Raw genomic sequence first — 17,181 nt, 5'->3', positions numbered from 1 at the left:
TGAGGAGCCATCAAAAGATCTTTGGATTCTTTTAGCAGCACTCATGTTCTTAGATGACCAGCATACTGACTAATAATTCTGACTGGCACTCTGAGCTTTTAAAGGTGAATTTGGAAAGTCCTGGTAAGGGAATGCTTAACCCCTTGCACTTTCTCCTGCTCCTGCTTGTGGAACAACAGGTTCCTAAAGCCAGAGGTGTAGGAATTAGGGATTTGGAAGAAGATCATAATTTTCTCTTGCCCAGCAGTGACCAGAATCGGTGGAGTATGGTAAAGGCAGAGAAGATATTTCGGTTCACACAGAGTTTCAATGAAGATGTTTTACCTTTTGGTTTTAGTCTTTGGCCATTCCACACTGATGCTATAGAATATACAGCTCCTTGAATTTCTTTTCTGCTGCCAGAAACCCTTTGATTTGTTTTTCCTTTAGTCTTTAGACTTCATAGGCTTCTTGTTTTTTGAAACAAAGAAAATGTCTAAGTAATAATAAATGTCTGCATCACACAGAGAGAGAAAATAAACATACATATATTTCTTTCCACTGAAGAGATTTTTCCTTTCTTAATTTGATCAGGTTTCTCTGCTTCTGACAGCTGAGGCAGAACTTCTAGCCTTTTCTTGCCATGGGGCACTCACAAACCACTCACTGTACTTCTCGGTCTCTGCTCAAGGATCTATCTAAATGCAAGTGGCTCTCCAAAGCAGCTTCATCGGGCACTTGGCTAATGTGAAACATCCTTCAGAGATGCTTCCCTCATTCAGAGGAGAACAGGATTGTTCTGATTGCCTATATCCAGCACCACCTGATGCTTTGCCTTCCCCACCAGCTTCTGGGAATTTGCAGAAGCGTGATGTTTTCCTGGTCTAGGGCAATGCCACATGCAGAGATCCATGACCTCTGCATTCCTAGAGATACACAATGGACATGAGTCACAGGACATTTTCCTCTTTCTTTGCTCCATTCTCTCTTCCCCAGAATGATGGTTTTCTTCTCTTTTAAGTGCAGTATCCAAGAGAGTTTGTGACTATTTCTTGTTTTCCTGAAAACTCAGCCTCGTTGTTGGCTAACACATCCAGGAGCTCAAATGGGAATGAGAGTCTTCAGATGCTGTTTATCATATAAATTGGCCTGATGTATAGTAGTAAATTCAGGGAAACCTTCTGGGAAGGCAAATTCTTTGTCAGAGAACATGGACAGTTGGCTTCATGAGCCATCTGTGTCGGAAAATGTTGGAATGTGAGTGCTCAGTGCTTGTGAATACTCAGCCAGAAGATTTGTTGTTCCAGACCAAGCAATAACTGCAACTGTTTGTTTTATAAAACAGGAAGGAAGGAGAAGATCTCATCAGATCCAGGATACAACTGGAACAACAACCTGCTGCAACCTGGCCGTGCGCTGATGAAAAGTTGTTCTGGGTTTTGTAGTAGCCCCAGACTTTTGTACAAGGGGCTGATGGAAACTCATTGCTCCACACTGCTGGGGAGGAGAGAAGACACTCAAGCAAAAGGGTTCCTCTTGGTTCCTCAAGTTTTCCTCTCTCCTTGATGGTCTTGCCTCCTGTGTCCTTGAACAGAGAGGCAGGTTTTGAAGTCAGCCTGGCCAGAGGAGCAGTTATTTCTTCAGCTGAGAAAAACCTTTCCATGCTGTCCACAACAGTGATGAAAAGAGAAGCCCCTCTCAGAGACTGAACTTATCTGTCAGGAGAATACCATTTACAGGTAAGAAAATGCTGTTCCCAGCAAAGAACCTGGAACTTCATCCATGTGAGGCTAGAGAAGCTTCCCTTCAGAAAGATCATTTTTATGTGTAAAATGCAGAAGAGAGTTGGCTGCATCCCACACCACAAGTCATTCATCCTTTTGCTGTTGTGCTTGAACAATGTGTCATTGTCAATATATTTGACAGATAACAGCTGGTGATAGAACTGATGTCTTTTAACTCTGGTGGTCCAAGACAGACATCTGCAGCTGAGTTCAAAGTGCCTCTTGCTCCCCATTGATTGGAAGAGAATCCAGAAATGACAAGCTCAGATGATGAGACAAAAGTTGGGTGGTAAATCCCAATTTTGGGCCCAGATGGTACAATGATGGGCACTAGCTGCAGCAGTTAATAATTTCTGGTTTCACTAAATCTTCTCTCTGAAGGCTTTGAAAGACCAGGCAGAGAAAGTTTTGTAGTGTTTCAAGTCAAAGGTTTTTGTAGTGTTTCCTGGCACCTTGACTGTATTTGTTTCTGTTTTCAGCTGCTTAGAATAAATCCCAAAGTGCTGTTTTTTCTGGTGGGGTATTTTGTTTCACTGTCTATACAACATGGTTCATATGCTCTGAACTTTCTCTTTATAGCTTCACTTGTGAATATGGTTCAGCACCCAGGAATGCCTGAGCTCCTTTCCATGCTGTATATAAATAGTGCACAGTTATTTCACAGTTTCACGTTCAGCTTGCAGGCTTCCAGCAGTATTCCTAAACCCCTCTCTGTTCCCATAGCATTCAGGCTCTTGATGTGACTCAACATAAATTACAGCAGAGGTTTATCCCAAGCCAAGAAAGCTCTGATTTGTGACTCCTGTGCATTGTCATCCTCGTTCCCGACGGTCAGTGTGAAGTCATCAGTGCTCAGAGCTGCTCCTGTGGGTTTTTCCAGTCCTGTGATGAGTTCAGCTCCGTGGTTAAGCCGGCAGCTGAGTTTCAGTACCTTGGGCACATCCAGCAGGGCCGGGTCAGTCGGTGGAAGGAAGTCAGAGAGGCTCCAGCTGGATGGATAACTAGCGGCCGGCGTCCCGCTGTCCGACGGAGATAAGGGGCTGGCTAAAACCAGGGCAATTTTTAGACTGTCTCCCAAGTGTTGCCTGTCTTTTGTTTGGCACAGGACTTGTCATGTCTCCCTTCCTGCGTATTGGTTTGTCCAACTATGACAGCGGCCCTTACCTGCCGTCCCAGGGGGAGGTGATTAACCCCTACTGTGCTGTGATGGTTAAAGAAGCCGTGGAGTCAGGTGAGTGGGGAAGGGTGAAGTGTGGATGGGGGCTTTTATAAGTCATGTCTGTGCTTTTCTGTCATTTCCTGTGTGTGGGTAACGCACTGGTAAATGATAGAATGAACCATAAAATAGGTTGGCTTGGAAGAGACCTCAAAGATCATCCATTTCTAACCCCACGTTAAAAAGATTTGTGAAGCCCTTTGTGGGTCCCAGCACAGTGCAAGTTTGGGTTTGGTGTGGTCTATAAGGCAATCTGACTTTAAGATGATGCCAAACAAATCTGTGTCTTCAATCTGAGGATATTATCAGCCGCATTACAAGCCCCAGCATGTGACAGAGCAGATGAGCTGTATTTGGTTTCACCCTTCCACGAGCAGTTGTTGGTTTGACAGTGGTACAAACCAGACAGGTGAAATCTGAATGTGCTAAAATATTCTGGCAGGGCCATCTTTGTTAATCTTTGTTTTTTGGGGGAAACTGACAGACCCATCCACTTCCATAATTAATTAAAAAAAAAAAAAAAAAAAAAAAAAAAGAAGACACTCAAACAGCCCAGTCTCTGCAGAGAGAGTTAATTTCTTTGTGTAATTGCTGTGCTGTGTAAAAGGTTGGAAAATGAAACCTCATGAAAAGCTGTTTGCTGTGTCTGGATCTACGGATTGTTGCACATTTATCCTGATTGAACAACACTGATGAGTCCTCCTTTGGAAAACATTTATCATATGTCTTATGCATGAGAATAACTCCAGTGGAAGGATGAAAAGTTCTCTGGTTGTGCTTTTGAAGAATCATGAAGAGCAAGACCTTCAGTGTTAGAGAATTACTCTATTGGCTGATATTTAGCTTATATCTTTGATAAATTTCTAATTTGACTGCTGTGATACTTTGAAAAATAAAATCCACTCAGAAATCCCTATTTATTGAGAATCCCTATGACTGTAATCCCCAGAGGATGTTAAAGTAGTTAAAAAAAATTAGAATTTTAAAATAGTTCAATATTTCACCAGGGTTCATTTTTTGTTTAAGAGTCAGGATTTATCACATTGAACTTTGTCTTGCCTTAAATGATACTTTAAATAATAATGGAAGATGTGGTGAATAGGAAATTCAAAAGGAAAGAAAATACTGCATGACAAGATATCCCTAAGATCTCACTTTTATCAGAAAATACGTTCTATTTTAGCTTTGTGCAGAGTTTGGCTGTTTGCTTTAATGAGGCTTTTGAAAGCCATAACTCAAATTGAAATCTCTGCCAGTTCAAAAGTGTATAAAACCAATTTGGTCAGAACAGACCTATATTTATTTGTCTGACACAGAGCTGAAAGTGTTTTCTGGTATCCAACAAGCACAAAAATATTTTATGAGGGATGTTACTTTTGTGCTCCTCAGAGTCAATAATCATAATTATTATAATAATTATTGTAATTTTATTTATTACTGTAATCATTATAATTATTTTAATTGTTATTCTAATAAATCCACTACCAAAAATAAATAAAAAATTGCATTTGAGGGAACTTTTCCCCATTAGTGAGGGCTGAGTGTAGGAAAAGTGACTTTCTGCTATGAGGAGATTTCTGTTTGCTGGGATGTAATTTCATCTGGTGCTGGCTCATAGCATGGTGGGACAGCCAGAGGGACTCATCTAATCCATGAACCTCCTAGGACTGATTCACCTCCGACTCCCCTCCTGGGGTGGGCTGAAGACCCTTGGGAGGTGTTAATCTGCTGCTGCTGGAGGGTATTTAAATGTGTGGGTGGCAAACTTTATCTTAAGGGTGAGAAAAGTGAGGCCACCACAGAATCCATCCTCCCTGTAATTCCCAGGTGCTGATGCGTGAGCCATCCCAGCCCTAGGTGAGTGTGGTGAATCACACCTGGAAAAGGCCTGTGCAGCACAGACCACTCCAAGGTTTGTGTCTGACCTGCAGGGAGATGAGCCTGGCTCTAAATGCCAGGAACGCTCTCAGTGTCACCTTCCCAAGGAGCTGTCATGCTCTTAACAGGCTTCATGAAAGCAAAAGGTTTCCAGACAAACATTAACTATATTTGAGGTAGAATAATGAAATCATTAAGATTGGGCAAGACCTCCAAGAACATCAAGTCCAGCTGTTAATCCAACACTGCCAGTTTCACCACTAAACTGTGTCTTATCCCTGCTTCATGATTATTTTTCTTTTGGTCATGATTTGCTCTCCAGCTCTCTGGTTTGACCAAACACTTGCTACTCAGTTGTAATGGGATTAAAAAAAAAATTTAAAAAAATATATACATATGTATAGGCTAAAAATTTGGCATGACCAAGGAGTAGGAGTGGACCAGCTGCGCAGCTGGAGAGAGATGCAAATCATCCTGACCACCAGCCTTGTGCTCTGACACTTGGCCATGAAGAATTTTTTCACAGCAGAAATGATTGCTGAGCAGGGCAGGACATGCCTAAGTGTCCAAAGCCAGGTTGGACAGGGCTTGGGGCAACCTGGGATAGTGGAAGTCGTCCCTGCCCGTGTCAGGGAGGTGGAACTGGATGGCTTTTAAGGTCCCTTACAAAATAAACCATTCTGTGGTTCTACATTTAGCACTGGCAAAGTGTGGGGTTTTTTGGTGGTTTTTTTTGTTGGTTGGGATTTTGCAAACAGAACAATGGTAGATGATAAATGTATTTGGTTTCCAAAAACAGGGAGTTTGACTTTGTGTTCATGCCAAAGGCTGTCCCTTGTCAACCAGCCATAGTGACAATGTCATTGGGACAGAAGTCCCCAGGGATCTGGGAGTTATGAACATCCTCTGTGGACACAAGGATGTCACAGCAAGACCACAGTGAAGAATTTCAGAAGTTCTGGATAGATCTTTGGCAGCCTTTTACATTTTTCCACTTGTTTATTTTGTAAAAGGGACCCTGGCACATTATAATACAATCTTTAAAAAAAAAAACAACAAAAGAAACTCCAAAAAACAAACCATACCTCCATACAGTTGGAGGTGTTACAGTAATTTATAACTGAAGACAAAATATTTCAGAACTTATATGTGCCTCTGAGATATAAAAAGAGTCTGCCCTTTAAAAGTGGCTTCTGCCTTCACAAGCCACCTGGCCAAGTGCCATTTTGCCACCTGCCTTGGTGACATTTGCTTCATGAAGGATCCTGCTCTGGGTTTGAACTCAGCAAAGCCTCCAGGAAAAGCGCTCCCAGCTACAGTGGAAGCTGCTCCCCAGGAAAGACAGTTGCTATTTCATTTTTCAGGAACCCGGGGTTGGATTAATCCCTGGCAGAATTCCACAGCCGTCAGCGGGGACACACCAGGGGTGACTGTCTGATCCCATCTATCGGGCAGCTCATTCACATTCCAGGGTTTGTTTATTTAAGCCTAGTGTCCTGGAGTGCAAGGCAAATTAAAGCACTCGTTTTGCAAGCGCTGTGTCTCACATCTGTGGCTTTTTCACTGATGCATTAAAGAAATAATGGTCCTTTACTGAGATTTCTGTTTCCTGGGATGCTGGAAAGTTTATGTCTCATTTTTGTCTCTGATATTTTGTGAATTAGTCTTCTCATTTAGGGAAAGATTTTCTTCAGCACATGTCACATTCCAGGCTATCAGCTGCATGTTCTTTTCCATCTGGGATTATTGGAAATAGGAGCAGGGTCTTTAGACAGGGATCACAGGTTGCTGCTTTTTTTTTATTCCTTCAGCTTCAGCATTTGACGGTTGGACATTTGCAGAGGGTAACTGTGAATTAGAGTTTAGAATATAGAATTTACCCTGAGTAAGACTTTTACAGGGCTGTATAAAGTAAACCTGGCTCTGTGAGATAAATAAATCTGGCTGAGACTCTTCAGAGAGACCCAGTTAGAAAGAACCTTCTGCAAACTTCAGAGATACCCATTATTTTAGCTATCACCATATTAAGATGCTGTGAAGGAAGAGGAATTAAAGCATTAGGGAGAGTTTGTTTCATTGAAAACTCTACATCCCTGAGGGATAGTTAAAGGTCTGCAGGACAGTTCATGTTTTAACATCCCTTAGCTGGCTACTGGACTGGACATTAATCCCAAAGTGCACCCAGTTTTTGGGGGGTTTGAAGCACACCTGTCATTTTGCAGTGCCTTGGGACAGATAATTGTTGTGGTTTTAAAGCAGCAGCTAAAAAAATCATTAGAAAACTTACTTATTTTTTGCTGTGAGATATGGATTAGAATAAGAGCAAAACAGGCTTAAAACTTAAAAGGAATAAAGAAAGTTTATTAACAAAACTACAAGAATAAGAAAACCAGAATAAAATTTCCAGAAAATCTTTTTTTCCCTCACTACCCAACCATTCTCTTGTTCACATGACAACATAGAGACAAAAAAACTTTGGTGTTTACAACAGTCTCAATTCTTACTATAGTCTTTCCATCAGTCTTTGTAGAGAAACAGAAGTCGTCTTCTGCTAATCTATGGAGTTTCTCACAAGAAAACTATTTCTGTTATAGCTTTTTATTTCTCTGATGCCAGCTGCCCGGAAAAATCTGCCATCAGTTCACTCTTCCCATTTCACAACACTCTGAGGTGTGTTATGGGTCAAATGAGTCTAGGGATGTCATTTTTTAAGGATGAGTTATTCAAAGGCAAAAGTTCTCTTCTTCTGTCTCTGTGAGCCTCCCTGGAATCAGAAGTTTTCTCTTTGCCTCTACAAAGCTACAAATCTTCCACTATTACTTCTCCCTCTCTGTTCCAGCACTTCACTGTATCACAATCACTTTACTTTTTGCTCAAAATCCACACTTTGAACTACTCTATTCCTCCCAATATACTCTGTCATGAATTGAAGGAGTTTTTTCAGAACACTATTGTCCATCTCCATAGCTTTAACAGAAAAATACTTCAGTTTATTAAAGCATCTCCTTATTCTCTACCTCTTCTGAAGCTTAATTTCTTTCTTTACTGTCTCTGATAGTTTATAAAGTCTTTTTACATGTTGACTACTCTCTCTTTCTCTGGAAAAAAAGGATTAATCTGCAAGTCTCATCTGGGTAGTGAAAGAGTTAAAATCTTGCCCAGGCTTTGTAGATGGTTCTGTGATCTCTGCCAGAGCAGCAGCTGGAGCTGTCTGCGATGGAAGATTATTCATGGCTGCTCTGGAGAGTGTGGTCACTGTCTCAGCATGCCACAGGTCAAGAGCTTTTTCTTTTCTTTACTCAACAGTCTCTGGTGAATTCCGTCACAGCAAAAACTGCAGCCGAGGCAGGGACCGGCCTGGCCCCGGGGCAAGCCCCGCAGGCCCCATCTCCCAGCCCTCAGGCCACATGGCCTGGGCAGGGAACTGGAGGCCAGCTAAAGCTCTGTGACCTTTCACAGCCAGGAAACAAAGAGACAAAGAAATTCCCAGGCTTAGGTCTTAAGGTGGTGTTCACAGGTTGATCTCACTTTTCAATGGTCAAAACTGCTGTCACTTCTTAGAAATGGCCAGTTGTTGGCTGGGAGAAAAACTCCCACCAGCCTCCAGCAGCTTTAACTTCTTTAGGTGTTTCTCTTTGTTTTCTTAAATGCTAATCTATCACAATGATAAACAAGGGAGTGGTCTGGGATGGGATTCACCTGATTAGAAGTGGGTATTTATGGTGTTGGATTCAGCATTAGAGATCTCCTCAACAGAACTGATGGAGTCAAGGGTGGAAATTATTATTTTTAGGGTAAGTATCTGTATTTGGTCTCATGAACCACCCTCCTCACTGCATGGATTTGTACTCTCCCTCTTGACAGAGAATGGCCAAGTGTACGTGCAGAAGAAGCCCACCATGTACCCACCCTGGAACAGCACTTTTGATGCCCACATTAACAATGGCCGGGTCATGCACATCGTGGTCAAGGATAAAAGTGCTGAAATGGTCTCAGAGACCACAGTGGAGCTCAAGGTGCTGGCAGAGAGGTGCAAAAAGAGCAATGGGAAGACAGAGATATGGGTGAGCATCACTCTCTCCTCCTGCAGGATGTGCTGGGGAGCTGCTGCAGGGTAAGGGGATGTGTCCTTGTGCCCATGCCAGGCTATGGCTGTCACCAGTGGAGACTGGCTGGAATAATGTTTTCAGACTACTTGGGTGCGATTTGAGGAAAAGACTTGTCAGAGGAGAAGAGCTTGGCACTTTTATTTTAATTGAAACCTGCCCTGTGCTAGTGAGGATCCTGCTTTAGGTGAGCTGTGCCCACGTATTAATCTTTGCTGAGGAAACCCACTGGGAATAAGTGCTAGTATGACTGGCTGAACATGAGTTATTTTATATTCTCTGGGGCAACAGCTTTAAAAATTTTATCTAATATCAAGTAGCTGATTCACAGCTGCCTGAGTTCAGAGTTATGTCAGAGCAACTCCTTAAAAATCACTGAAGTTACGGTGGCGTAAATTTGAACATTCTTCACAAGAATGCTAAGTGCAAAGCTGTGGTCCCTGGTAGTCCAAGCAAGAAAGATCTTGGCAGAAATCTTTAAGCTGTAGTATCCAGATTATGCATAATCCAGTGGATTCAGATTTGCAAAGGTACTTATGGATGATGAGTCAGGCAGGTGGGAATTGCTAAGTCCCAGAAAGTGCCTGAATAAGCTTGTAGCATCCCTCAGGTTGACTGTAAAGAAGTTAGGCTTGCAGAACTGAGTGCCTAAAAGATTTCAGCATCACCTGTCTGAAACTGGCTGGGGTTTTTGAACAGCTCCCACTTTCCCCTTACAGGATCCATTGGGAACAAGTGTTCTCTATAGATAGTGCTGGTCCTAATTTGGCATCTAAAAAGCTGCCTACGTCTTCTGTGGTTTAATCACATTCATCTCTCCTATCATGCTGCTCTGAGTGTTTGATATGAGGTGATCAGCCCTCCTCTCTCTGTAGTTGCTCCTACCCTGCCTTGTTGCCTCACATGGGTATGAGCAACCTGAAAATTAGCATTCATTGCTATTCATCAGCTCCCACTGGGAAAAGGAGATCGCTTGAAAGTCATCTGAAATGATTTTTCCTTCTCTGAATGACTGTTTAATGGACTTTTTTTCTTATTTTTCACTTATCTCAACCAGCTAGAACTGAAGCCTCAAGGGCGAATGCTGATGAATGCAAGATACTTCCTGGAAATAAGTGGCAAGTGATTCTGTTTGTTAATTTATAGCTGTGATTTCTGGGCTGTGGGGCAGACATGGTGTCTTCACTAAAAGCAGTGCCTATGTTATTACTGACTGATCCATAAGAACAAACACAACTGTTTGAAAAGAAAACTCCTGAAAAGTAATTTTTATTGCATGGTGACTATTCTTCTGAGATTTGCAAGGCAGATTTTTTGGCTGATTTACCATTAAATGGCAGATATTCCCATTATGCTAAACAAGACAGAAGAGATACAGAAGGAGCCAGCTCTCTCTGAAATCATTCTGCTTTATGTAGCACAAGAAATACATGGAGGTGCTGGAGCATGTCCAGAGAAGGGAATGGAGCTGAGGAAAGGTCTGGAGCACCAGGAGGGGTTGAGGGAGCTGGGGGGGCTCAGCCTGGAGAAAAGGGGGATCAGGAGGACCTTGTGGCTCTGCACAACTCCCTGACAGGAGGGAACAGCCGGGGGATCAGACTCTGCTCCCAGGGGACAGGAGGAGAGGGAACAGCCTCAGGCTGGGCCAGGGGAAGGTTCAGGTTGGCTGTTAGGAAAAATTTCTTGTCGAAAGGGCTGCATTCTGCTTTGTTGAAGAAAATGGGTTTAATTCAAATGCTTGGTCTTATTCTCCCATCTTTGTTGCAAAAATTCTCATATCCTCAGGTGCAGGGTGAAGCTGTGAGATGCAGACATCTGGAAGGCTCTTCTGTTTATAGAAACAGAGAAGCACTGAAAGCAGTCATGGCCATGCTGATATTTTCTTTACTATCCCTACCTTTAATATAGATTGGACTGCTGTTTGTGTGTTATAAGGTGTTATGGAGGCCAAAGCACAGAAAATGCAAGTTGTGCTTTGATTACAAATATCAAGATCAGCATCAGATCACACAGGGGGGCAGTTCCCACAGGTCACCTGTGTGATTCACTGTGCAGTGCAGAGTGAAACAGACACTGATTTCCTGCGTGAATATCAGATTTGTTGGCACGAGTGCATGTAGCACGTGAAGTCAGAATTGGTTTGTTTGCTGTCCCAAAAAGTTTAAATAACTGTGAATAACAGCAAGGACACAGCAAACAGCAAAGTAAGTGTTGGCATGGAAACATAACAAGGAGAATATCCTAGGGACATAAATATCTGCTTAGTGACACATGTATATGCACACAGAAAGGATTCTGTTATATATATATATATATATATATACACACATACACAAGTGTGTTTGTGCCCATATATCAGTAATAATTAATTTTTATGTAATTTCATCCTTTTTAGGGTGTGCTTCTTCAGTGCCATACAGAGTTAGAATTTTATGTTTAAATTACCTCTCCTTGGGAAATTTTCATTCTGCGTTCCAAAAGCAGCATTATTAATAGTCAAGGGAGCTCAGACACTCAAATCTAAAGTCGTTTTAGTGTAGGAATGGTGGATAAAAACTATCCAAATGAGACTTTTGTAGGTTTCATAAAATGGTATTTCTTTGAGTATTCATTATTGTGAGTGAATCATCAGCTTCAGTCATGTTGTATTTGGGCAACTGCATTTTCTCAAGGCGCCTGATCAGGACAGTGTACACTTAAATATCTTTTTTCTCCTCCCAGATGCGAAGGACCTGGCTGACTGTGAGACTGAAGGCTTCTTCTCCTTGCACCAGCGCAGGGGAGCCATCAAGCAGGCCAAAATCCACAACGTCAAGTGTCATGAGTTTACAGCCACCTTCTTTCCACAACCCACCTTCTGCTCTGTGTGCCACGAGTTTGTGTGGTAAATGGAAAAGGATCTGTGCTTCTTCTCCTTGCAGCCCTAGGAAGCAGTTCTGGTGTCAGTGTGGCACTTGGGAATGTGGTTTAGTGTTGGATATGGCAGATCTGGGTTAATGGTTGGACTCGATGACTTTAAAGGTCTTTTCCAACCCAAAAGATTCCATGATTCCCTGATGAATATCTGTGCTCCTCCTGTAAGACCCTTGGCATTTTACGTGTAGAGTTATTGCATCACTTTAAGGATGTGGTTTGCAGTTGCAATTCCAACAGTGATAATTCCCCTCACTTTTAAATTTATTGTGTACCAATATTTTTGGGTTTGGAGAAATGCACAGGCATTTCTCATCAGTCCAGTTTGCTGTTAGGATATCGTGAAATTCAGGACGTGAATGTGTGCTGAAAAGGCTGTGAGAACCACAGAGAATCACTCCACCGTTAGATTGAATGAAGATAATGAAATTAAATAATCTCTACAAAGACTGATAGAAAGCAAAGTGATTTTATTCTCCTTCTTTGATAATTATTGCTCTCCTTTATTCTACTGAGGCTTTCAGACAACTCATCTAACCACTGCTCTGTTCATTTCAGGGGTCTGAATAAACAAGGCTATCAATGCAGACGTAAGAAACTTTTTTTTGTTTTTTATTGTCATTATTTACTTCATCTTTTCTTAAGGAATTTCTTTATTAACACCATGACACACTTGCTGTTGCAGAATGTAACGCTGCCATTCATAAGAAGTGCATTGACAAAGTAATAGCCAAGTGTACAGGATCAGCAATCAATAGCAGAGAAACAATGGTAGGTGGTGCTATTATTATTATTATTGTTGTTGTTGTTGTTATTTTATTTTATTATTATGATTCCTTTTTAAAAAACTTGAGTGTCATTCAGATCTCTCCTACATCGCTGCAAAGCAACTTCTGATGAAGCAAAAAGGTCCTGAGCTAAGGACTCTGTGATCTGATCTGTGCCCTGTGCTTTTTATGTTCCCTGTGATTTCATTACCTCCTACTTAAGATTTACTCAAATGCAGCTGCAAAATAAGCAGTTGCTGAATCAGAACTGACATTTTTCTAATTCATAAAGTATAACTCAGAGGCAAGTCATGGACACAAGGTGGAGATTTACTGGAGAAAATTCTTCACTATCCAGTGTTAGGCTGGACATCAGATTTTCAGATTTATGCTTGAACATCCCATTCTGTGTTATCTGAAACAGTCAGTGAGAGATCTGATAACTCTGCTATTATTTGCTCTATTTTTCTCAGGTCAGTTTATTCTAAACTTTTCTTTTTGGTAGGCAAAAAAAGATTTTAAACTCCTGGTAGGACTATTACCTTTACTTTGTGTCCTACAGGTTCTTTTCACTCTCAGTCCCACCCTGTTCTCCTTCTACAATTTTTATAGATGAGATTGCTCTCACTTCTCTTCTGACATCTCCAGGGTAGATGTAACCAACTTTGTCATCAGCTTTTGTACTAAAAGAATTACAACAGGCTCTTCCAAGGAGTGATTCATGATAACAAATGTAGACATCCATTGAAGGATGAGGTGAATAATGTTTAAAAGTATCAATGTTTTCCCATTGAGCATTAGGGGAGCCTGGGTATGTAAATGAGGCACAAGCAGTCCTTTGGTCAAGGCCAGGGAGGAAATGACCCTCCCTGTAATTCCCTCTGAATTGCAGTTACTATATATCAAAATTTGGGTTTGTGGGCCTGATAGACAGTTTCTGCCTGGCAGTCACACCCGAGGATAAGAGGGCAATGGACAAACCAACATTTGTGGCACATGTTTGGTTTTCAATGTGGAGCTGAGGTGGAAATGAGGGTTTTCAGCCTGGCTTTTGTCTTGCAGTTCCACAAGGAGAGGTTCAAGATAGACATGCCCCACCGCTTCAAAGTCTACAACTACAAGAGCCCCACCTTCTGTGAGCACTGTGGCACCCTCCTCTGGGGCCTGGCACGGCAGGGGCTGAAGTGTGATGGTGAGTCCCTGGCAAAGGTGGCACCAGCTGAGCATGGCACTCATGACAGACCCTTTGTTGTCTCTGGAGGGTGGCAGTCTGAAAATCCAAATCTCATTTATCGCTCTTCTCTGCAAAATCAGTATGAGGTGGCACCCAGGAGGGTGAAGGAGTGGTCTGCAGGACTGTCCTTCAAGGAGGATCATTCTTCAAGAGTGAGGACAACTGTCCATATACTGTGAGATATTTGATCCAGAAGGATGATGAGTTGCTTCCTAAAGAGACAAAGAACATTACAGTGACACTGTTGATCTTCCCAAATCACTCTCAGTATGAACATGCAAGCTCTGTTTCCCCTGTCAGGCACAAGACATTTCACTGTCTTCATAATCCTAAACCAATGGGACAATCCTATTCTGTGATTACAGTTTATCTCTGAGGTAATGGCTTGTAGTTTTGGTAGCCTGTGCCTGCAAATGCTGATGGATGTGGAAATGCAACCTCTGGCCAGAAGAAAATACAAAAATAGTCTCCATAGGGAACCAAATAATCACCTGAGTGCCATTTCAATAACTCTAAAGGTGGCTGATCTCTGCCCCTGACCAACAGCAGCGCTTGCTCCCGCCCAACCCTTTACAGCCTTCACTGTCCTGACACCTCGTGTGCTTTCTTTCAGAGTGTGGCATGAACGTCCACCACAAGTGCCAGACAAAAGTAGCAAATCTTTGTGGAGTGAACCAGAAATTAATGGCTGAAGCTCTGGCAATGATAGAGAGCACTCAGCAGGTAAATGGTTTAAGCATTTTTAGTTGCTTTTCTCATAAGCAAAGACCTCTTCTAGATCTTGGTTTTTGTGAGTCACGCTCAAGAAGTCATGGTGTTGTTCATAAGCTCAGCACGAGACTTCTGGCTCAAAAATTTGCTGCTTTTTGTGCCCCAGGCTCGCTGCCAGCGTGACAGTGAACAGATCTCCAGGGATGGACCTCTGGAAATCGGCTTCCCTGTCCCTGTGAAGGATGTGACACCACTTCAGGCCTTGCCAGCATCCACAAAAAAAGGTAATTCCTCCTGGTAATACGGAGCAGCAGCTTTATTGTTGTTTGGTTGGTACATGGTTAGTTGGAGGGGAGAGGATAATTTATTACCGATCTCTAAACAGGATATTTGGAATTCTTCTGATCACCATGGAAAATTTTCTTTTTGATTTCATACTTTTGGGTGGAGGTTGACTTCTGGTAGCTTTGAAAATCACTGATAGACCTCCACTCACCCAGGAGCTGATCTAGGTGTCACAGCCCTCTATGCTACAAGAACAGATGTGTAGGAGGGTACATGAGAGACTGTCTCCTTTGGACCCCAAGGAGAAAAAAATGATGTCCCTATCTCTGTTTCTTTTTGTTCTGTTCAACAAGTAGAATTGGCTATGCTGATGTGAAACAGTAAAGCCTCAGGTGGCTTCACAACTGTTTCACATGTTCACTGTTTGTCTGCTGGGTAGTGTTCTGTGGGTTACAGCAATGGGATAGATCCAGTGGTCTCTTACAAGTTCTTATAAATCCAGGTTAGTGGAGTATTGAAAAAACTCTGAGTGATTCTACTCCAGGCTGGCTGGAATGGTTGCTCTGGAATGCTTCATATCCAGAATGCCATCCCACCTTTTCATCTAGTTTTGCCTAGGGTTTTGAAAAGACCTTGAAAAAATGGAACCACATTGTAATGGCAAGCAGCAAGGACTGGCCAAGATAGGTGGCCAGAAATTAAGGATTTGGTACCACAAAATAGACAGACAGATAAAGGAGTTTATAAAGTGGTTTGTAAATTTAAAAAAAAAGCTACTGAAGAAGATGCAGTTTCCACTGGAGTAAAGCTTCCTCTGGAGAGAAAATAGTGTGGGAGCAGAGCCAATCTACTTAGAGATGGCCACCACACTTCCATTTGATTGAAATACCCTTTTAAACCTCTAAGCAGAAAACCTGTGAATGTTCTGGGGATTTTCTGCTCCTGTCCAGGGGTTTATTTGAGTGCTTTGATGTGTTTTGCAGAGCCACAAGGCATCTCCTGGGAGACTCCAGTGGAGGGCACAGTGAAGGGGGAGTCTCTCATAGAGTCAGACTTGGGAGGACAGTCCCAGGAACAGCAGGAGCACCAAGTGCAGTTAAAACTGACCATTGAAGATTTTGTCCTGCACAAGATGCTGGGGAAGGGCAGTTTTGGCAAGGTAAGCACTGGGACTGGGACACTACTATGTGCTTTCACATGTTGCTTTGTGTGGCACTAAGTAACATCTGGTTTGAAGGGACACTTAGGAAAAAGCATGGAATCATTTCGGTTGGAAAAGACCTCTAAGGTTATTGCATACAACTGCTAAGCCAGCACTGCCAAGCCCACCACTAAACTGTGTCCCCAAGTGCCACATCCATGTGTTTTCTGAACACTTTCAGAGAAGGTGACTCCACCATTTCCCTGGCCAGCCCCTTCCAATGCCTGACCACTCTTCCAGCAAAGAAATTTTTTCTAATATCTCATCTCAGCCTCCCTTGGAACAACTTGAGGCCTTTTTGTCTTGTTCTGTCCCTGTTCCCTGGGAGCAGGGCCTGACCCCAACACCAGCTGTCCCCTCCTGTCAGGGAGCTGTGCAGAGCCACAAGATCCCTCCTGAACCTCCTTTTCTCCAGGCTAAGCCCCTTTCCCAGCTCCCTCAGCCCCTTCTGGTGCTCCAGCCCCTTCCCCAGCTCCATTCCCTTCTCTGGACACACTCCAGCACCTCAGTGTCTTTCTTGTAGTGACAGAGCCAAAACTGAATACAGGATATGAGGTGTGGCCTCTCCAGTGCCCAGTACAGGTCACTGCCTCAGTCCTGCTGCCACACAATGGCTGATAATTCTCCAAGTCTTCATAAAATCCTTGCTCTGGCTGAATCCTGAACTCCATCTTCTCCTCGCCTTGTCCTTCTCCCTGTCCCATTAGTTGCTCTCTCATGACTGCCCATGACAGGACAGGAATGCCCCAGGTAGGGCTTCAACTTACCCTTCTGTGCAGGTTGATGGATCCTGGATGTCCCCAGAGAGCTGGTGGGAAATGTGTCCATGCTGTCCCTCTTCACAGGGAGGTGGCATCATGAGCTGAGAAGCTGAGTGTGGATCACCTCTGCTCTCCAGAGCAGCAGGTCCCCAGCTGGGAACAGTAACTGCTCTTTCCCAGCTCTAATCTGTGCTGGAGCCCAAAGCAAATTTTGCAACAGCCAAGAATTTGTGATTTTGAAACAAGAATGTTCTGTTTTCAGTGGATTCATTAATCCTGATGAATTGTGGATTGTTCTTCCCTGCTGCAGATATCCCCTGTGAGGGGACTTATGTTACTCAGTGTC

At 42.9% G+C, this 17,181-nt stretch overlaps 1 protein-coding gene across 3 annotated transcripts in view; it reads left to right on the top strand.

Annotated features, from left to right (window-relative positions):
- The window catches only part of LOC131573170 (protein kinase C theta type-like), a 53,470-nt gene that overhangs the window by 11,974 nt on the left and 24,315 nt on the right, over positions 1 to 17,181 (top strand). Inside the window, exons 2-12 of one of the 3 annotated variants that reach the window (XM_058826868.1) lie at positions 1,325 to 1,718; positions 2,869 to 2,994; positions 8,722 to 8,921; positions 10,021 to 10,081; positions 11,685 to 11,847; positions 12,435 to 12,466; positions 12,562 to 12,647; positions 13,706 to 13,835; positions 14,491 to 14,600; positions 14,755 to 14,872; positions 15,857 to 16,032. In XM_058826868.1, the coding sequence (XP_058682851.1) occupies positions 2,877 to 2,994; positions 8,722 to 8,921; positions 10,021 to 10,081; positions 11,685 to 11,847; positions 12,435 to 12,466; positions 12,562 to 12,647; positions 13,706 to 13,835; positions 14,491 to 14,600; positions 14,755 to 14,872; positions 15,857 to 16,032 (1,194 nt within the window). In that variant the 5' untranslated portion in view covers positions 1,325 to 1,718; positions 2,869 to 2,876. Of the gene's footprint in view, positions 1 to 1,324; positions 1,719 to 2,439; positions 2,719 to 2,868; positions 2,995 to 8,721; positions 8,922 to 10,020; positions 10,082 to 11,684; positions 11,848 to 12,434; positions 12,467 to 12,561; positions 12,648 to 13,705; positions 13,836 to 14,490; positions 14,601 to 14,754; positions 14,873 to 15,856; positions 16,033 to 17,181 lie in introns of those variants that run through there. The other 2 variants (XM_058826870.1, XM_058826871.1) reach the window with 2 other exon arrangements.

The sequence above is a fragment of the Poecile atricapillus genome, chromosome Z, assembly GCF_030490865.1.
Source record: "Poecile atricapillus isolate bPoeAtr1 chromosome Z, bPoeAtr1.hap1, whole genome shotgun sequence".
Classification (NCBI taxonomy): Eukaryota; Metazoa; Chordata; class Aves; order Passeriformes; family Paridae; genus Poecile; species Poecile atricapillus.
The sequence above is the reverse complement of the archived record's forward strand: the minus strand, read 5'-3'. Positions and strand labels throughout refer to the sequence as shown.